This window comes from Alnus glutinosa, chromosome 12, assembly GCF_958979055.1.
Source record: "Alnus glutinosa chromosome 12, dhAlnGlut1.1, whole genome shotgun sequence".
Lineage (NCBI taxonomy): Eukaryota > Viridiplantae > Streptophyta > Magnoliopsida > Fagales > Betulaceae > Alnus > Alnus glutinosa.
The window spans coordinates 222243-245000 of NC_084897.1; the positions used below are offsets into that span (position 1 = coordinate 222243).

General features: G+C 37.3%; 3 protein-coding genes across 3 annotated transcripts; 2 read left to right on the forward strand and 1 right to left on the reverse strand.

Moving 5' to 3' along the window:
- Nucleotides 1-784: 784 nt before the first annotated feature.
- LOC133851845 (protoporphyrinogen oxidase 1, chloroplastic) lies at nt 785-6141 on the forward strand. Its single transcript, XM_062288440.1, has 9 exons — nt 785-1253; nt 1587-1772; nt 1915-1999; nt 2155-2302; nt 2389-2469; nt 2644-2815; nt 4388-4547; nt 4860-4963; nt 5583-6141. The coding sequence occupies exons 1-9, from the start codon at nt 846-848 to the stop codon at nt 5892-5894; spliced, it is 1656 nt and encodes a 551-aa protein (XP_062144424.1). The 5' UTR covers nt 785-845; the 3' UTR covers nt 5895-6141.
- Nucleotides 6142-8790: 2649 nt separating this feature from the next.
- LOC133852475 (auxin-responsive protein IAA20-like) lies at nt 8791-9870 on the forward strand. The gene is made up of 4 exons (XM_062289241.1): nt 8791-9002; nt 9108-9301; nt 9417-9516; nt 9621-9870. Exons 1-4 carry the CDS (start codon nt 8833-8835, stop codon nt 9673-9675), a joined length of 519 nt encoding a protein of 172 aa, XP_062145225.1. The 5' UTR covers nt 8791-8832; the 3' UTR covers nt 9676-9870.
- A 1181-nt stretch (nt 9871-11051) lies between these two features.
- On the reverse strand, nt 11052-12351 carry LOC133851920 (chitinase 10). Its single transcript, XM_062288546.1, has 2 exons — nt 11842-12351; nt 11052-11726 (listed from the first exon to the last, which is right to left on the reverse strand). The coding sequence occupies exons 1-2, from the start codon at nt 12315-12317 to the stop codon at nt 11360-11362; spliced, it is 843 nt and encodes a 280-aa protein (XP_062144530.1). The 5' UTR covers nt 12318-12351; the 3' UTR covers nt 11052-11359.
- Between the last annotated feature and the right edge of the window lie 10407 nt (nt 12352-22758).

The window sequence follows — 22758 nt, forward strand, 5'->3', positions numbered from 1 at the left end:
ATAGAGGTAGCAAAGAGTTTATTTTTGGCCGAAAACTCTCTATCTCGCCTCGTTGGAGGTACAAAACACTTAAAAGTACCCCCGACGAGGCGAGATAGATCTGGCGAGAGAGGGAGATTTCTCGGCAAGAGTCCGTTGAGAGAAAGCGAGCTTCGGTGAGATCTATTGAAAGAAAGGGAGTTTACAACAAAATAGAGAGTTTCCGGCCAGAAGAGAGCGATTCCGGCAAGACAAGAAAGTGAGAGGTAGCAGATAATTTCAATTTTTTTTTACTTTTGCTGAGATAGAGGTAGCATGGAGTTTTAATTTTTTTCACTTTTGCTGAGATAAGTTCAGGACCGTAGCAGAGAGGGAATAGGATCCTCACCATTTCATTTAATGGAATAAATATTATCTATTTTAAATAAAAGCTTAGAATTTAGAATTGATGTCTAATGGTGTATATGAAATCAATGTTAGCACGTTTTTTAGAAATTTAAATATGTGAAATCATATAGACCATTAGATGCATTAATTTTAAATTCTACAATAAAATGAATAGCATCTATTTTATTTAAATTTGAGAGTATCCTATTAAGAGAGAGAGAGAGATAGAGAGAGAGCAGCATAGCATAGACCTTTTTTTTTTATTTTTTATTTTATTTTTTATTTTCTTAGGAGTGGGATTGTGGTTTATAGAGTAGCATATTTCTTTTCAAGATAACAGGCAGAACTTATATATATAAAGAAAAAATCCTTCAAAAAAAGAAAAAAAAAAAAAAAAATATATATATATATATATAAAGAAATAAAAAGAAAAAAAGAAAGATAACAGAAACAGTTGTCGCTGGTTCCTCTCTCTCGCCATGAGCACCCTGACGGACCTCCCTCCATTCTGGCGCATCCAATGCCCTCTTCTTCTCCGCCCAACACCCTCCTCCTCTATCTTCCGCCCATTCCACCCATTTCCCCAAGGACGCACCCGCATTCGCTGCTCGATTGCCAAGGAATCTGCCATTTCTTCTCCCTCCTTCTCCGGGGCGCCAGGCGGACACTCCGACTCTGTGGACTGCGTGGTCGTCGGCGGGGGGATCACCGGCCTCTGCATCGCTCAGGCCCTCGCCACCAAGCACTCGAGCGTTGCTCCGAACCTAATCGTCACGGAGGCCAGAGACCGTGTTGGCGGCAACATCATCACCGTCCAGAGGGATGGTTATCTCTGGGAAGAGGGCCCCAATAGCTTCCAGCCCTCTGATCCCATGCTTACCATGGTGGTGCGTGTTTCCCACTTCCCATCCTCCTAGGGTTTCACATTAGTGCTTGCTATTTGGGCCCAGTTGGCCCGTTTCATGCCAATTGATTTATTTCTTTAATAATTCGATGCTAAACCCTTTCGTTCTCAAATCTATGTACACTGTGGCCTCATTGTTGGCGTAGGTAGTGGTACTTTAGATGTTCTTAACCTCATGGTTTAATTGTTCTCCATTCGGGTAGAGTCTGATTATTCTGGAATTTTTTCTCTTTATGTCTTAGGTCTATGTGTTCATCGTTTTGGTAAAAGTATTTATTTTCCCTGAATTGTTCGTTATTTTTAATTACATTTGTAGGTGGATAGTGGGTTGAAGGATGACTTAGTTTTGGGTGATCCAAATGCACCTCGCTTTGTGTTGTGGGATGGGAAATTAAGGCCAGTCCCATCCAAGCCGACTGACCTCGCGTTCTTTGACTTGATGAGCATTGGTGGCAAACTCAGGGCTGGCTTTGGTGCTCTTGGCATTCGCCCTCCTCCTCCAGTTTGTCCTCTTCACCCCATTGTTTATATTATCTGTATTTTTTTTTTTTGTTGCCAAATATACACGCCCATGCACATCGAACACACACTCAATACTAGTGCATTCTTAAAAGTGAATTTCTCATGTTTTACAAAAGTGACAGGGGCATGAGGAATCAATTGAGGAGTTTGTGCGTCGTAATCTTGGTGATGAGGTTTTTGAACGCTTGATAGAGCCCTTTTGTTCAGGTTATAACCTACAGCCTAGCCTATATCGTCAACCAACTTCTTTTCATTCTGCATTCTCATTGAATTCTCTATTATTCCTTGCATGGCATGACTTATTTTCTCTTCAGTTGGTTCTGTGGCTGCTTTGTTGACCTGAAAGATTTTGTCATATGCAGGTGTCTATGCGGGTGATCCTTCAAAACTAAGTATGAAAGCAGCATTTGGAAAGGTTTGGAAGCTAGAGCAGAATGGTGGTAGCATCATTGGTGGCACTTTCAAAACAATCCAGGAGAGAAATAAAGTTCCCAAGCCTCCTCAAGATCCGTAATAGTACTCATTCATTGAAGCTTATCTTTTATGATTCTATTTATAAATTTATTTTCAATGATCTGAATTTAGTTAGCTTTTAGGCGTCTACCAAAGCCAAAGGGCCAAACGGTCGGATCTTTTAGGAAGGGACTTGCTATGTTGCCGGAGGCAATATCAACAAGGTATTGTTCATTGGAAAAAGGATAAATATTCTAGTTGGAAGAGAATTATCATTATACAATGTCGAAGTTAACTATATAGTTCTTTGTCCTCAAAGTGCTTGTTTGTTTGTTTGTTTGTTTTGTTTTTTTTTTTTTTTTTAAGAATTGCTGATTTCTGACTGATTTTGGTGGCAGGTTGGGTAAGAAAGTAAAATTGTCTTGGAAGCTTTCAAGTATCAGAAAATTGGATAAAGGAGGGTATAGTTTGACGTATGAAACACCACAAGGATTGGTTTCTCTTCAGAGTAAAAGTGTTGTCATGACTGTTCCTTCCTATATTGCGAGTAGTTTGTTGCACCCTCTATCTGTATGCTCCTCTCTTTAATAACTCTTTAGTATTGGTCATCATATCACTGCTCTTGTTAGTGGAATGTTTGAAACTGAATTATGTTTGAGGTCTAATCTCTATTTAGTTTTTTTCATTATTATTATTATTATTAATTAATATGTGATTCATAGAGGTTGCAATTGATTGTTTATGTAAAGTAACTGTTATAGGTAAGCCATCACTTTTCCAATTATTTTTTGTTATTTCTGGAAAGATGATTCCTTGACTTTTTGAATACGTATTCTGGGTTACATAATTACCTTGAGTTCCGTGCCCCCCCCCCCCCCCCCCCCCCCTTTTTTTTTTCTACAAATTTTGTTTCAGTCCACTAAGTTCAGGACACATTTATTATTCTGATTTGATGGACAGAACAATACGATATAAAATTTAGATTGGGTTCTGAGCTGCGTCAGATTTTGCAAGGTGGAGGCAGAGTAGCAAAAAATGCGAAAGATGTATATATCCTTGAGATACTGATGTGAACCCATGGTGCCCATCAGATATTCTGTGTGTGAGAGGTCTTAAAACCAAGGTGGCATGTGGTTTATGAGTTCTGGTTCACTGAAACTCTGTTCTTGTTAATTTGACATTCTGTCTTACTAGTAGACTGGTTTTTAGTTGGTTGTTTGTAAACTGGTAGAAAGAGTTTGTGCCATGTTGAGTTGGTGCTTACTGGTTGGTCTAACTCGTTTTCATTGACATGTGATGTTGGATATATGGTTCAGACTTTGTCTTGAATGTATTATGCCCTAAAGTTATCCAGCACTAGCGTTTACACTAAGCTTTAATATCATTCTTAGTTTGGTTTGGTGTTATTTGAATTTCGGTATTTGACTTAAGCAGCTAATCCTCTTCAAAATTTTGGTTAACTGCAGATTATTTGCCCAAGTTTTGTTTGTTAAATGAAAACTTCATTACATGGTAAATTAGTTTATAGTTTATTGTGTATTGAGTCCAAAGTGACAGCTGGTAAATATTTAAGGTGCAGTCTCTTAGAAATGCTTCAGATATTTTAGCTCCTGATAGTTTTTATCCCATTTTTGTTCAGCAGTAAAAGCTTTGTTGATGATACATACCTTGTGAGATGGTCCTTGATGGTGTGTAATCAAAGTTCGAAGTAGCATTGGCCCTATAAATAATATTTAGGAAAAAACTCCACATATTCTCCTCAAACTATCATCTCAAACTGAATCGAAGAATCCAAAGCTATTGGATATCTCTACGCATGGGGTGACAATCCATAGGAACCCGAAGCCATTTGGCCGGCCACCCCCTATTCCACCTTTTTCGTTTTTTTTTTTTTTAAGATTTTTTTTATTAAGGGTATTCTTGTCATTTAGGGGGGTGACATTGACAATTTTTGGTAGTTTGGGGGTGGTCAATTGGGTGGTAGTTTGAGGGGGCTATGTGAGCTTTTTTCTAATATTTATTTATTGGGCTAATAAAATCATACATTTAATGGATTATAGAAGGCACTGTTCGCTGTTCCTCAATGCAATAAATTGCAGCAGCACCAGCATAATTTTCTTCCACCTATTTGCTCTTTTGCAGGCTGCTGCTGCAGATGCACTTTCAAAATTTTATTACCCACCAGTTGCTGCCGTGTCCATTTCATATCCAAAAGAAGCAATTCGGACAGAATGCCTGATAAATGGTGAATTAAAGGGGTTTGGTCAATTGCATCCACGCAGCCAAGGTGTTGAAACTTTAGGTATATTTGCTTTAATTTACACGTTAGTTATGGCTGTGACTCATGTTTAACATCTGGCTATACTTGATGTAACAGTCAAAAGTTTGGTTGTAAGAACTAATATTCTGTTTTTTTTTTTTTATAAGTAAAGTATATTCAAAAAGCGCAAAGGGACGCAACCCCTAGTACACAGGACGTATACATGAAGCCCTTAATTCAAAGAAAAAAGAGAGCACCTATCTATAAATTCAAAAGAACTAATGTTCTGTTAAGGGTGCGTTGAAAATTTTTCCTGCCAAATTCAGCATATGTGGATTTTCTTTGGTGTTGCAGGAACTATATATAGCTCATCACTTTTCCCCAATCGTGCACCAGCTGGAAGGGTTCTGCTTTTGAACTACATTGGAGGGGCTACAAATCCTGGAATTTTGTCCAAGGTAGGACAGTTAGAGATGATTCACTTCGTGATTATAGTGATATTATGGTGGTATGGATGGTTTATTTGGGTCAAAAAACAAATTGATTTTTTTTTTTTTCGTTAGACTTTTAGGCTGGTGTTCTTTAATGACCGAATTATACAATTCAACTTATTTATCAAAAAAAAAGATGTTTTTATTCTTTCTTTCTTTATTATTTTATTTTTATTTTAGTTTGTATATGACCTTAGTTCAATATATATGCTTAGATATTGCATGTCAAGATCAATGACTGGTCTAACTTTCAAGGGCATAATCTTTGAGCTTTGATTTATTATGTTCAGAAGGTAAATATCGCAAATAGGACCTCTCCATCTCCATTTCAAGTGAAATGGAGAGGAGCTATTTTATGTTCAAGATTTTATTTGACAGATCTAACTATGTACATAATGTCACGTGGTGAATATGTTGTCATATCCTTTAAAATTGTTAAATGACGTGGTATTATGTACATCGTTAAATGCAACAAAGTAAAATATTGACCATGAAAAGTGAAATGGAGAGAGGATCCTTGTCGGTAAATATCATTGAGTTTCTTGTTTCTTTCAAGTCTTCCTAATGCCATGGTTTTCAATGACAGACTGAGACTGAACTTGTTGAAGCAGTAGACCGAGATTTGAGAAAAATTCTCATAAATCCTAATGCAAAGGATCCACTTGTGTTGGGTGTGAGGGTGTGGCCGCAAGCCATTCCACAGTTCTTGATTGGTCATTTTGATCTCCTAGATGCTGCAAAAGCTGCTCTCAGAGATACTGGGTTTCATGGGCTGTTTCTTGGGGGCAACTACGCATCCGGTGTAGCCTTGGGCCGATGTGTTGAGAGTGCTTATGAGGTTGCATCTGAGGTGACTGATTTCCTATCGCAGTATTCATACGAAAAGTGTCAGACTTGAAGGAAACTTTGGAAATTGATGGGCGCTTTCACGGATTGGGAGTTTTTCTTCATCTGTTCATTACGGGGTTTTGGTAGCCTCTTCTGGGGAGAATTTTTTTTTCTAGGCATTTTGTTTAGGGTTCTATTTGACTTGTAATTCATTAACGATCCTCAACCCATGTCATTTCCAATATTTGCTCTTACGTGAGACATTTTATACAACTTTTCTTTTAATAGTGCAGTGGTAGGTGGTTACTTTCTTTGTAGTCGTGTGCTCCTAAATCTAGTCATTACGATGCTTAAACCATGTGGCAGCGGGATTCAGAGCCCGAGCAATTTGCTATTTGGACAGTAAATATGAAAGTTTTTGGACAGGTGGGTTTTATATTAATTATCTCACGTTTAGTGTTCGCTAGAAATTGGATTAGGATTCTCTACAATTATTTGTTCATATGTGGGAATTTTGGCTAGTGATTGCGAGAGATTACTTATGAGACCCACCTGATCAAATAAAAATTGGGTTACCCAATTACTTATACGGTTAGATGAGTCTTATAAGTAGTCTTTCACAATCACGTGTCTGAATTCTTTCAAACTTAGGCAAATAATTGTAGAAGATTCTTATCTATAGAAATGAGGGTTTAAAATTGCTGGAATCATTATAGGGCCAGTGGGTGACATATGCAATGCACGTTCCAAGTATGCACTGGTTTACACATAGTCATGACTATGGACACAACCCTCCTTGAAATGTGGCAAGATATTATTCTACTCACCGGAACAAACCATCTCTTAAAAAGGGGCAGTAGGCAGTAGGGGAGAAAAATGCTGGAGCCTAGTACTATATAAGTGGTATATATAGGTGGCCAACAGCGGGAACATTGATGAATAACGGGGCGCCTCTAGTTCTATTTGTGAATTGTGATACGCGTAGAGGATTTCAAGACAAGTTTGATAGAAGTCATGGTGCAAATTGATGGCGAAGAAGAGAGGGAAAAGGTGCGTGAAAGAATAGGGCCCATCATGGGGTCATGCCTCCAGCGGAGGGCCTGGTCTGGGGAGACATGCTTACATGGGGGAATTCAAAAGTAATTCTAAGTTTGACTGAGAAAAGATGGTGATGGAGATAGATTGAAAGGAAGGAAGAAGAGAGGAGGTAAATTAAGGGAAAGGGGAAAGAGTCAAAGACACTAAACATGCTTTTTAAGCTCAACAAAAAATACAATCTATGTTAGAGACCAACAAACATATGATAGTTAATTGAAGCAACAACGTGGTAGGGAGGGTAGGGAACATCTTCCTTTTCCTTTTTATCACTTGTTGCAAGATCTCCATTCTTCCTAGCAATGGGCGTATCTTTAGGTCCAAGCAAGATTTTCTTGTTACCCTTCTCTTGTGAAAGAAGAGGGAGAATGAATTTGACTAAGAAGTGAGAGAGAGAGAGAGAGAGAGAGAGAGCATTGTACACGTGAATTGTACACGTGGGTGCGAGATGTTTAGTCCATAAGCAATCAATTAATGTACGTTGTAAATGCTTTTGGTGACTTTTTTGTTTCAATCTTTTCCTTGTGTTTACAAATCGAGTTGAGGGCTTGTCTCCATTATAGGATCTTAGGTATCCTCTTTCAATAAAAAGCATTAATTAGCAGGAAAGATTTGTCTCTGTTTAATGTTATGATCATATGATGCGGGGTGTAAATTAATTAGTATATGTATATAAACAGACCCTTAACCCTTTTCTTTTTCCGGAAAGACAAAAAGAATGTTACAATTAATTAAAAAGAAATTGATGGTCATTTTGTTTCGATTATATATATATATATATATATATATATATATATATCCAAAGGAAAATTAAGAAATGATGCACCGGGTTGATTGAGGGTAAAAGGTGTAAATGAACCGGGTAAAATAACGCTCTTTTAGAATTGATCGGCGATCCTGCTAGTAGTATTCATTTTTTTTTTTTTTTTTTGAACACTGGGTAATGGTATTCATTTTAAATTGTTTGAGAAACAGAAGGGCCCCATAAATATTTATAGCCTATAGGGTGTCCAAAATGTCCAAGATTTTATGTTTACGTGTTGAAGCATCTTGCCATCTCCCGTGGGTTTGTTGATAATTAATATAGTTATACGTACGAAGCCTTAAATAAATAAATCATGTTTAACTACGTACGTATGTATGACAACACGTATATATATATATATCTATATATACAATTAATATACATTATTGCAAGCCCCAATGCGCAACACGATAATCATATCATATCCATTGAACTTTGATTCATTTAGAGACGATTTAGGACATCCATGCGGTTATTTTAATACGTGGTTTCAAGATGTCTAAAGAGAATTCCAAGGACTTGTCTACATTCATTTCCTCTCTAACTATGTATGATGACTGATGTTGTTTAATTGTGGTCCGTGGACGCCTTGTTCAACGACTCCCAGTCCCAGAAATATATAGCAAAATGAAACATCAGTTAACTACACGGTTACAGTTTAATTTACTATTTCAGAGAATATTGTCTTTACATTTGCTGACATTATCAACTTGGATCAGTAATTAATTAAGTCAATCGCCTTTTTTTTTTTTTTTTTTTTTATGGTAAAAGATGCTTATATATATATATATATATATATATATATATAGTACCATCAATTAACTTGAATTATGCAGTAGCTAGCTAGTTGTGAATATCATGAGGATATATTCGGGACAGCCTAATATTTGCACATGAACCGCATTGAGCTTAACTATGATACATCATACATGCCCTGCCACGTTGGTTCCTAGTTCCTACTCGACGCGTGCGCTTGTCGGCTACCCTCACAGCATTTCAGGCCGACCAGTTATTTGAAAGAAATGCCCCCCCTCCAACGCATTCCTCTCTTTCTCTCTCTATTTATTTAAACGTAAGGTGGCGGCTTTCTTTGTCGTCGCATCTAACAATGGGCAGAACAAACAGTTCTTGTTCGTCTTCAATTGACAGCAGCAACCACCCATCTCTCTCTAGCGCATCCTCTCACCTCCCACAGCTCAACAGAGACCTTAGCACAGATCTTCGGCTTGGACTTAGCATCTCATCCTCTCAACACAACGCCTCCTCTTCTATTCCAAGGTATTCGAACTTCACTTCCTTTTCTCTTTTCTCCAATGAAGAATGTCCTACGATATATATATCATCGCTTTAATTCTCAAATAATTTTGTCATTTTTTGTGTTAGTGAGCAAACGTTGGATTATCTACAAGTTAAGTCACTTGCAGCAGAAGGAAATGAGTGCAATGATCACACCACCTTCTTTGTCAAGGTTTACATGGAAGGCATTCCAATTGGCAGAAAGCTGGACTTATTAGCCCACGATGGTTACGATGACTTAATAAGGACTCTTGACCATATGTTCAACACTAACATTCTCTGTTAAGCAACCCATGTTTCCTCCTCCCCCCCTTTTTTTTTTCTCAGATTGATGCTTCGATCTAGTTATGTTGTCATGGTAGAAAGTTGGAATATTGATTTGATTTTTCGGAACAGGGGGAGCTGAGGTGGATGGAGAGCATCCTGAGAAATGTCATGTGTTAACTTATGAAGATGAAGAAGGGGATTTGATGATGGTTGGGGATGTTCCTTGGGAGTAAGTTAACTTACAGAATATATATACTCGATCCCTTAATAATATCTCATATTTAATTTGCATCAATTAACATATATGGTACGTTCTTCTTCTGGTTTATGTAGGATGTTCTTGTCCACTGTAAAGAGATTGAAGATCACAAGGGCAGGCCTATGTTGAAATTTAGTGCCTTTGATGCATCCTACAACTCTCCTTCTTCCCCCGATTTTGTCTTTCACCAATGTAATGAGCAAAGCATAGTTTTTTTTTTGTTGTTGTTGTTTTGAAATATGTTCCTAAGTTGCATATGTACATTCATACGACATACAGGCAATAGTTTTATCCTCGATCTGGATGTAAGATTTTGTATTGAGATCATGATGTGGTTGACAATCTTATTGCAGAAACCATTTCTATTACAGATGAGTACTGCAGAAGGAAAACTTGTTTCCTTGTCCTTGAAGATGTAGCTATGCCTACAAATCGATCAGAAATAAGCTAGCTAGCTAGCTAGCTTTAATTTCTATCCATAACTGTTCCTTATAAATCAGACAACAAAGAACTTGGTTCCTAGGGAAGCAACAGTTTTCTATTCTCAAAACATAGACTGCAGGCTCCTCATGTAAAAAAGCCGAAGAGATGAAACTATATGCAAGAAGATACTTTGGGTATATAATTAGCCAGTTAATTAATGGTCATTATTATTCAAGCTGATTACCCTATGTGAAACTATCTAACCCCCTACTTTAGAATTTGGTTGGGCCTTAATTGAGCCCATTGTCTTGTGCTTAGAGTGTTCAGACCCATCTATATATTTGGGCCTATATATAAGAATATATGGGCCGAGTCTCGTGTGACATGCACGTGGGCAGGAATTCGCATCTTCAATTATGAAATTGGACAAAAAGTTTAATTTTGGAAGACAAAATTTGACTTGCCTTCATGAGAATCGCCAACATTTAGAAACTGAGAATTGATACGTCCCCTCTCCTCCTTTTAATATTAAAAAAATAATTTTAAAAGCAAAAGTACACTTTCTTTTTCTTGTTCTTTTTGACTGAAATTGTTTTTTTTTTTTTAATATTAAAAGGAGGAGAGGGGACGGTTGATCAATTCTCTTTGGAAACCCGAAGGCCGACACTACATTCTATTTATGGCGGGCCAATGGCACTCCTAAGAAAATTCCCAAAAGAGGAGTTTGACAAATCCCTTATCTTAAATATTGAAAATCTCCTTTCAAAATTAAAAAACGAGACAAATTAATCTGGCAACAAAACCCAAATCCATTAAGAGACTTTCCTCCCAAATTAAACATCCACCAGATAGATATGTTTGGCCAAATAAAATAAATTCAAGAATTCCCTCAAAATTGGTCTTTTAACCCTAATTTTTCACTTTAAAGATCCTATTTACTTGGTTCTTGTCTTATTTGATTGCACTCTTGACGTGCGGTTAACTGTACGAACAATTTGTAGTCACGAGTCACCGATTGAGGCAAGTAAGTTTGATTTGTAGACGCTAAGAGACAAATTAAGCCATGCGCTAGGGACAAAAAAGAATGGTAAACATATGGAGTATATATATATAAATGGGTAATGATCGAGACCACATTGTCAGGTTCTCATTTGATCCTTTCTTCTTGTAAGTTAGTAATTGAGGTGTAACCATTCCATTATGCGTGTTTGGAGCATCATGCATGCAGTATTACTTTATTCTTCAAATCTCACGGAGAATCAGATACAATAAAATACAGGAGAAAAAAAAAAATAAAAAAAAATCATTAGTTAGTTAAGCTATAGCTAGAAGCATAATTAATCCTCCAAAACATAAAGAAACAGCAACAGTGAAGTGGGAATTAATTTTGTTAATAGGATTTCTGATAATCACAATCCAAGTTAGGTCCAGTATCAACATTAAAGAGCTTGGCATATCTCTGGAAATAACCAACCCGATCATTCACCCGTCCATCACTGGGTATTCCGCACTCAAGCCCACCGTTGATTATGTTGGTTACCAACCCAAATCCGGCAGTCCGATTGGCTGCTATGTCAGCTTTTGTGGGGACATATCTTCCGACCATGACATTGTGACATGAGGGCTTGGGCTTCTGCTCTGTCATCCAGAACCACAGAGCTGTCTTGAATGCAATTACGGAGCTGTTTGACACCATTTCCGGGTTCCTGAGTCCATCAAATCCCAAAGCCTTCCCAGCTGGACCGTAATTGAAATTCCTGCTCCAAGAAAAATAAAATCAGCGAGCTGTAATATAATTCTGTGGATCGAGACCAACATGCATATATATAACACGCGCGTAAATGCGTAATTAAGAATATGATTAATTATTACCAGGAGAGCTGAATGGGACCTCTTCCTTTGTAAGATTTGCCCGGGTAGCATGGCCATTCTGTGTTGCTGGAGTCACAGTAATCACTCTGCGGACTGACTTCCTCTTTAAAACACAAACCCCACGCGAAAGGTCCGTCAGGTGCGGTAGGCCACCCACCGGTGGTCTCGTGAGATATCTGAGCAAGAAAAGCAGCGATTTCACGCCTGCGCGTGGTTAAATTTCCGGCGGTACCGAACTTGGGAAAGCATCTGGATGCTTGGATGAAAGAATCGTAGGGGTAAAAATTCTTGGCAGGGCAAGCAGAATCGTCCTTGTGTAGAAATATTGTATCAAAAAGCTGTTTGGTAATTAGAGAAGAGATGGGGAGCCCCCGAGCTTGGGTGCCCTGTGGCGTGAAGGAGAGGAAAATACTGGAGCTGAAGAAGAAGGTGAAGGAGATCAGAAATGTAAGGCAATGGGAGAGTGAGAATGCCATTTTCTTCGCACTTTGTTATGAGAGCAACACAAGCCCTGGCCTTCTTATAGATCAATATTAATTGAAGCTTCGGTCCCGCGTTCTTGTAGGATAACATAAAGTCAGCGGTCTTCTTTCTGACTTTTTTTATTTTTTATTTTTATTTTTTCCTTTTTCTTAGAAGAAGATGTCTAACAAGTCTCTGACTTTCTCTTTTGGCTGGTCACAAGATGTTTGAATTTCTTAAATCATATATAATGCCCATTTTGCCCGGTTCTCATTACTGTATACTGCTCGGATAAGGATTTACAGTAATTTGAACAAATAATATGAAAAAATTCATATCAAGTACATAAGTAATCTGGCTTTATGGGATCTAAAATTAAAAATACTAGCAATTCAGATAAAGAATTAACAAAACGGTTCACCTACCATTATCTATGAGAAGTGGAAAATGTCGACACCCACGAGCGACAAAAAAGTGAACAGAAACGAAAATCGGCCTGCAGAGTGTGGGGGTGGGGGAAGGGGAAGACCCACTGTCCACGTACACGATGATTGGGTGCAAGTGCAACCACTAAACAATGTGGTTTGACGAGCGAGTGGGAGGAGACTTTGTAAAGCCAAGATGAATCGTTTGGAGTAGGAGATGGGCCTCAGCCCAGATGCAGTACCCCAAAAAGGTTAGAGTTAATTTTGAGAGAGGGGGAAAAAGGCCCACTCCACCCAATTCTAAAACACTCTGTCTCTCTTGGAGCCCCGGCTTTCATAAAATAAACAAATAAATATTAGGGTTAAATGTTTAATTGGTATTTGAGTTTTAAATGTTTTTAAATTTAGTATCTTAGTTTTGTTTTGTATTATAGGTGGTACTTGAATTAGGGATAAAAGCTCATTTGGTACATTTGTTAGATTTTTCCATCCAAATTTTAATGGCTCGCCACGTGTTAACCGCTGAGGTTAACATGAAGCACTATATAAAAAAAAAAAAAAAAATCTTTAAAAAATAATTTAAAATAATAAAACAATGAAATTGAAAAAAAAAAAAGAAAAAAAAGAAAAAAAAGAAAGAAAAAAAAAAGAGAGAAGAAGAGGTATAGGGGGTGAGGGATGGTTCGGCCATCCCCAGACCAGCGAAGGGGGCACCCCCATTTTGGCCAAGGTGGTAGCTCTCAGCCACTCCTCTTCTTTCTTTCTTTTTTTATTCAATTTTTTATTTTTATTTTTAATTATTCTTTAAAGATTTTTATTTTTTATTTTTTTTATACAGTGCCACATGTCAACCTCAACGGTTGGTATGTGGCGAGTAGTTAAAATTTAGACGAAAAATCTAACAGATGTATCAAATGGATTTTTATCCCTAATTCAAGTATCACTTATGATATAAAACAAAATTAAAATACTAAATTTAAAAACACTTATTAAAATTTAAGTACCAATAAAATATTTAACCCTAAATATTAAAATAGTAACAATGGTGAAAGGTTCCATCGTCGGATACATAGAGAATTTGGAGTACCGGAGATCGGAGACCCAAATGTAGAGGAGGACGTACGTGCAAATTAAAAGTCAAAGCCCATGTAACACTGAGAGTCGTAATCAGTAGAAGCGACTGATGCCATCCATCCATTACCATTTACTGCTCTAGGAATAATAAGCAACTACTCCTCCAACCACAACTACAACTACCTTTCTAGAAAAACCGATGACTCTAGTAATTTTTATTATACATGCAATGTGATTATTTATAATATTTGTAAATATATTTGTAAAATATGAATATTATTTTTAGATAATTGTATTATGTTTTTACTAACTGTATTTATACGATTATTATTTGCTATCCACATGTTAAGTAACGAGGCTTTTGGGTTTTCTTTTAGTCTATTTTAAATGATTTTCAAAATAATTTAATCCAAATTTTAGTGTTTTTGCCTTTTTTTTTTTAAGCCATAATATTTTGAAAATATATTAATTTCACGTACATCCAACCAAATCAATATAAACATAAGGCCCATACCTAATGATTTCATTTTGGTATTAAACACAAACAATGTTGTTTTTGTGAATTTATTATATAAAAATATATAATATATATAAAGAATATGCGAATGCAGTTAATAACATCATTCGCATATCTTAAAATCATTAAACGCATCCGCATCCGTATGTATAAATAGTAGGAAACAAATAGTTACGAATAACTAGCGAATACGGTTGGTTAATATTCGCTCGCATGTAGATCCTAGTCTTTATACATCATGGTTGCATGCTTCTTGAGATAATTACTTTTGATAACCTATATATAAACCCCCCAAAAAAACAACTTGCTTTCATTAGATAATTTTGTTTCACTACTACTTTGATAACTAGATGTAAATAAATAAAATAATAATAAGTTTTTACCCCGCTCTTCTGAAAGATTAGACAATTCCTTTTTCTTTTTTTTTTTTCTTTTTTTTTTTTTTTTAAATTTTTGAAGGAAAATGTTATAAGGGGGGATCTTTATCACTCCTGATTCGAAAGGAAGAAGAAGTTGTTGATCCTATAAAAGAAAAAGGGGTGGGCTCCCTAACAATAGACTCAGCAGAAATCAAAACAGTGCTAACATATATATAAAAAGTAGGAAATGGGATATAAAATGACCCGGTTCTTTCAAGGGGTAGGAAATGGGACATAAAATGACCCAGTCTTTTCAACGGGCCGCGCAAGGTGGTTTCATAAGCAAAAGAGATACAGAATAAGACAAGCATATCTATATCCTCACTTGAGATCAACAACCACCCGAAGGAGGCTGAAGAGGAAAAGACACCGTTAAAGATTACAACTGAAACTACAATAAAAAAGAGCACCAATACAAATTCAAATACAAAAGTCTCCCATAAAAGGAGACAATAACCCAAGTAAGATAATAAACCATAAAAACAACAATAAAACCTAAAAAACTGCAAAATCAGAAGCTGGCTGGACGAATCTCTCTGGTACGTGAGATCCACGCGCCAGAGGAAGAGTTCCACGAGCCGGCGCGTGGACGGTGGACGGAGGAGGAACCGATGGCGTTGGGTAGCTAGGGCGTCGGTGAGCACGAAGATGAGGCGTGTGGAAGCCAGAAGCCATCGCAGAAACGTAGATCTAGCTTTTAAAAAGCCAAATCTAAGAACCACAACAAAAACAGCCACCGATGCGAGGAGAATGATGGCGAACACACTACAAAAATTTTTGGTTTTAGTAACCTGGGTTCACTAACGTGCAAAAGCCTTTTGCACGTTAGTAAACTGTAGTAACCTGAAATCAGTGGCGTGATTTTCACGTTCCTAATCCCATAGTTACTAAAATGTAACGTCCAAATAGACATCACGTTACTGAATAGTAACGCATAAAAAAATGCACGTTAGTAAATATATAGTAATGTGCAAATGAGACGCCAGTAAACATAGAAACATGATAATTTACGTTGAACGTTGCTGAGTCTAGTAACGTGATATTCATCACGTTATTGAGTGCAGTAACGTGATAAATATCACGTTACTGAGTCCAGTAACGTGATAACTGCACCCAGTGATATGACGTGCTTTTCTTATATTTAGTAACACGCTATTTTCTTATGTTACTAAAAATACCAACGTGGATCCATTTAAATATCAACGCTGAATTTAGCACGTTATTATATTTTAGTAATGTGCAAATCTTAATTAGGCTACTAATATTAGTAACGTGCTTTTATTTAGCACGCCACTAAATTAGAATGGGATAAAAAAAAAATTATTTTATTTTTTTATCCCCCAAATAATTTTCTAGCAGACATGATAAACGAATTACAACAACCAATATACATTAAAAAATTCACTACAATTCCAACAACAATCATAATAATATACATTCCCATCGATCATCAACGTCAATCACAAAAAGTTATATGTTCCCATCAATTCATCAACAATTACAACGTTTTACATTTAATTCTAGCAATAATATACTTTCTCATTGATCATCAACATCAATCACAACAAATAAAATCATACAACCAATATTTGTGTTTTGATATATATGAACAAAGTATAAACATTACATGCAAAACACAATGAACAACGTTCTGCATGAATCAGTTTCCTCACCACAGATAAGTAAACAGCAACCAATGGTTACGCAACAACATGCTCCATATTACCTATAAATGATAAAACAAACACACTCAGCAAACAACAATACGTGTGACGTGCTATTAAGGCTAACACTTAGGATTAATGCATGGAAAGTAAAGAAACATCATCAACATTAAAAGAAATAACGTCACATAGAAAAATCATTAATTGTAACTTGAACCACCGCAAACAGATGAGCTAACATGGAAACGAGACGTGAAGTATATGTCAAGTGCTAGGATAACCTGCAAAATACACAACGTACCCAAATTAATGTTATATATTTGTACATGATACACACGAACATGTATTCCAACAACAATCATAACAATATACATTATCAACACTAATCACAACAATTAAAAATCATACAACCAATATTTGTCTTGTCATATATATGATCAAAGTATACATAAACATTATACGCAAAACACAATCAATGACTCGAAATAATATAGTTACGCATGAGTCAGTTTCATCATCACAGATACGTGAACAACGTACAACTAATGATTGCGCAACAACACTATCTCTCTCTCTCTCTCTCTATACACACACACACACACACACACACACACACACACACATGATAAAAAAAACACACTTAGCAAATAACAATACAATAGCATCATATTAGGTCTAACACTTAGGAGAAACGTGTGAAAAGATAAGAAGTATCATCAACATTAAAATAAATAACTCCACACAAACAAGTCTTTAATTATTACCTGAATTGCCGCAAATAGACTACCTAACATTCAAACGAGATGTGGAATATTCGTCAAGTGCTATGGTAACCTGCGAAATACACAACGTACCAAAATTAATGCTATATACATGATGCACACGAACATGAATTTATTTTAATTATTTGAAAATGAGAACTATATTGTATACCTAATGCACACTTTAATGATTATCATATGTATTAATGATTCACCAATTCGTTAGCAATTACCAATCAATGTAGAAATAAATAACAGGAAATTAGTCAAGTTTTATTGAATAACATACGCTAAGATTGGCTCTAAGTCTGGTCGGACGTGGTCAAATTCATCACTTGGATCTTGATTGCTATTTCTGGTTAATAGCAACAGCTCGCACTCGTGGTAGGTGTCTAGTGAATCATGAGACCCTTCACCCTGACCAACGTCATAGACGTTCCTGGGTTTAGTCCGCACAACACAAGCCCAACCTGGGTTCCTTTCATCTTCGACGTAAAATACTTGATCAACTTGTGAAGTTAGTACATATGGGTCATCAGTCACCAGGTCTCCCCTGTGGACAAGGCGACTAAAGCTGACAAGTTGCATGCCATACTCATCCACCTTATATCCCCTGTCTCTCATGGTGTCCGTCCAATCACACTTGAACATGACGTACTTAGTCCTGTCGTAATACTCGACCTCAATTATATCTGTTAACTTCCCGTAGTACGTCAAGCCATCAACGGTAGGCACACACACGCCGCTGTTTTGTGTTCTCTTCCCCACATCATGTGCGACAATGCGAAACATTTTGCCGTTAACCACGTATCTGTTGAACCTACTTGCTATCTCCTTCGGGCCCTTACAATGCATAACCAGCTTGTCGCCCATCTCCTTCCTACGTTGAGCATCCAATTGATCGACCTGCGAGCATAATTAAGTAAAATGAAAAATAAAAAGTTAATTAGTTCGGTTAGTTTATGTGAACCAGAAGCTGAACATGTAATAGCTAAGCACTACAAAAATTAAACTTACGTAGTCACGGTACCAATCGCAGAACTGCTGATGATGTTGGGCTTCCAATTGATCGTCCGTAGTTCGCCCCCTACCGCATGATCGCCTAAGCGTATCCATGTGCATCCTACAATTCAAAATTGTTGGGTCATTATCTATTATTCACAAGTCCACTTTTTATAGAATCTAACACATCCTAAATTTGTTTTAGCTTACGTCCTCAGTTGAAGAAACTCGTCAGAATTGAAAGTAATATATCGGTGAATCTGGCTCAACTGAAGACGGTTAAGGCTAACTCTTGTTCCTGCCCCCTTTGGACCATCTGGATTTCGTTGGGGTCTGTTGTGGAAGCTCCGTGCGTTACCTAGATACCTCGAGCAGAACGTTACCAACTCGGTTGCTATGTAACCCTTTGCAATGCAACCCTCCGGAGCCGCCTTATTGTGCACACTAGACTTGAACCCCCCTAAGGCTCCTACATATGAATATTAGTCACTCACGTCAATTAGTTATTGTGTTATAAAACTCATACCAATCTAAATTAATAAATATACGTACATAAATTTTACCTTTCTGCCGGATACATCCACCTATACTATACGGGGCCCCCGAGTCGGCACTCACGAACAAGGTGCACAACCAAATGAACCATGATAGTAAAAAACCCGGGGGGGGGGGGGGGGGAATACTTGTTCCATCTTGTACAAAGTGGCACAAACGTTACCCTCTAACTGATCCATGTCCTCTTGGGTTAAGTTTGTTGAGCAGAGGTCCCTGAAAAATGCAGACAACTCAATAAGAGGTCTAACCATATTATCTGGCAGTGAGCGGCACAATGTAATAAGGAGAAGCACTTGCATTATTACGTGGCTGTTATGTCTCTTCAAGCTCGATATCGTACGTTCCTTGAGGCGTACACATCAAGAAATGTTTGATGCATATCCGTCAGGTACCCTTACATTTTTTATCACCTTTAGAAAATTTATTTTATCTTCGTTGGACATTGTGTGACAAGCTGCAGGCAAATAGGTTTTACCATCTTCACCCGTGTACGGATGCAATTTAGGCCTCAAATTCATTTCTTGCAAATCTTTGTGGGCTGCGTAATCATCTTTTGTTTTTCCTTTGATGTCGAGAATTGTGCCAAGTATGTTGTCCGTCACATTTTTCTTTATGTGCATGACATCAAGGTTGTGCCGCAATAAATTATCTTTCCAGAATGGCAATCTAAAGAAAATACTTTTCTTTCCAAACGACATTCTCAGTTGCATCTTTTGCCGCTTGTCTCTTCTTTCGCTTCTTCTCTTTTTTCTTGCCCGTGCTCTCATCCTCAAATACCATCCCCTCCAATTGTCTCAGGATGTCATCACCACTTTGCACGTGGGGTGCACTTCCTTGTTCTTGGTTGCCGTCAAATGTTCTCTTGTTCCGCCTCCAAAGATGATCCATTGGCAAGTATCTTCTGTGTCCCATATAACAATATTTTTTCCCGTGTTTTAATCGTCTAGACCATGTTGAATGCATATAGACAGGGCATGCCTTCTCACTCCTGTTGAGCCACCCGAACAGATCTGCATACGCCGAAAAATCATTAATCGTCCACATCAACTGCGTCCGCATTTGAAAATTCTTTTTATTCGAGGCATCATATGTGCACACCTCTACGTTTCATAATTTCTGTAGCTCCTCAATCAATGGCTGGAGGTACACATCTATATCCATGCCAAGTGAACTTGGTCCTGGAATGATCAACGATAGTATGAATGACGTTTGTTTTATGCACATCTAAGGAGGCAAATTGTACGGAACAAGCATGACTGGCCAAGTACTGTGAGAGGTGCTCATATTCCCAAACAGATTAAACCCGTCCGAGGTCAGACCAAGCCTGACATTCCTACTGTCAGCTGAAAATTCTGGATGTAGGAGGTTGAACGACTTCCACACCTCGCTATCGGCCGGATGCCACACCGTCCTTTGTACAGTCCTCCTCATGCCATCTCATATGGGGCACAGTATGTTTTGACATAAAAAGCCTTTGTAGGCGTGGAATGAGTGGAAACCACCGCAACACTTTCACCAGACGTTTCTTTCTTGATGATCTGGGTTGACGATCCTCGTCCAAATAAATTTCATCCTTCCACCTAGATTCTCCACAAACGGTGCATGACTCTAATTCTTGGTTGGCCTTCTAGAATAACATACAATCGTTACGGCACGCAGAGATCTTCTTATACCCGAGCTCCATGTCACTAAGATACTTTTTTGCCTCGTACGTATTAGCTGGCAAAGCTTCATCACATGCAGGCAGCAACTGATTGATGAACTGAAGGAAATTCGAGAAAATATTGTTGCTCAGTCCACCAACGCACTTCAAGTTGTACAAGTGTACTGTAGCACTCAGTTTGCTATGTTTAGTACCCCAATGAAGTGACTTCTCCGCCTTTTTAAGCATGTCATAGTACTTTTGAGCGCCACTTTCAGCTGGTTCTTCTGCAACATTTTCCACACCCACCTGATCAACACACTCTGGCTCACAATTGGGCTCCCTGACTTCATGCATGCCAAATGCATCACGCAACATTGTGTGCATGTCGCCACCTTGTTCTGTATTGTCGGCACTCGCAACATCTGTTGGATGAAGGTTCGAGAAGAGGCTGCATCAGGATTATACACAGTCGTCTCACCGTGCAAGAACCAATTTCTGTAACTGACCATGATTCCTCTACCCGCCGTCAAGTGCTCAAGGATGATATCGGGTGAGTGGCGATGGTTATTCCGACAGACCTTACAAGGGCAACGAATTTTACCATCAGGTGTTTTGCAGTTACAAACTGCAAATGCCACAAATGCATTACACCCATCAATGTATTCCCTCGTACCTCGAGTCTTTGTAATCCAAGATTTGTCCATCTTTTCCGATACATCCAGTACACAACAGCAACACCAACACAATGAGATATATAAATCTATCTTCAATTTAATATAAATTAAGGCTTAATCAATTTAGAGTCTCTTTAATCAATTCATACTGATTAGTTTTTAATTTACTATCAATTTAAAAAAAAATTGCTATATTGTAGGTATATATCTTGTAAAGCTTTAGTTTAAGGCTTTTAAGGTTTCCTTACTCAATTCATACTTATTAGCTTTTAGTTTACAATCAACTTAGAAAATTTTGCTATATTATAGGTATATATCTTGTATAGTTTTAGTACTTATTTATTGCTTAAGTTTTATGGAGCATTGGCCATAACATTTTAAAAAGGAAATCAGGCAGAGTTCTTGACAATAATTGTCTTGTTATTACATTTTACATTTTTCCTGATTAAGTCCTATAGCTTTGTTTTTTTTTCTTCTTTTGTTTTTATTTTTTTTGATTAATAAAATTTGACTAACTAAAAACTAGGGTTACACCACACTTTAGCTTTAGAGCTAGATCACCAAGGAAACAACAATTCAACCAAATATGTCAACAATACAACCAAAACTATCAACCAATCAAATTTGTATAACCCATCTACTATCAATTCAACCAAAAGCTATATATGAACAATACGAACAAGACCCAATAACCAAGTTTCTAGAAATTCATAGCAATACAATAATCGCCTAACATTCATAACATATATACTGTAAGAGCTGAAGAGCAAAAGTTAAGGGTAGAAGACAATTCTGTCTCTTTCAAGACCTAATCATTGACTCAATTAAAGCATGTTTAGCCTTTGATATCCAATGAAAACCTAAATAAACCATTCATACAATTCTTCCTTTTTAATTTTTTTTTTCTCCTGAGAGAGGGCTTGTTATATATTGCAAAGACAAGACCCTTCAATTTATGGGTAATTCATTGATTAGGCAATACTTAACACTTAACAAAGGTAGAATTGGAGAAGTAGGCTTGGTGTTAATGTGTACTAATACCACAGCCGAAGCAATACTTAACAAAAAAAAATAAGTATGGTTTTGAAGCAATTGCATTCATTTTGTTCTTATGACTTAATTGCTTTTTTCTTTTTTCCAGAACTTCTACAGATATTCAACAAGTCTCTTCTGGCAAAGTTCTCTTGGGCAATGGATGTGGATCCTGATTTCAGATTTTGATGCTAGCTTGGCCTAATAACAACAACAAAAAAAGGAAAAGAGAGAGAGAGAGAGAGAGAGAGAGAGAGAGAGAGAATGTCCTGGCCTCTTTCTTTTATCTTCCTACATTAAAGATATATATATATATCTATCAAATAGAAACCTACTTGACTGATTTAGTATTCTTTCACAATATTCAGGCATCAATTTCTGAAAATTTTGGCAAAACAAACGGAAACTAACAAGAAATTCAAAAAAATATGAAAGTTCATGAAGATTTTTTAATAATCATTTTCTTCAATCACAAAGAAGGATTGATAACATAATAACAAGGAGCACAACATATATACCTGCATATTTCGGCTAGAGGGAAAGCAGAGAGGGAGAGACGATAGTGAGAGGGAGAGACACAGAGATGGAGGGAGAGCGGAGAGGGAGAGACGACAGTGAGAGGGAGAGACAGTGAGCAAAACTTGAATGAAAATTAGAAAATGGGAAAGGGCTGTACTTCACGGGATA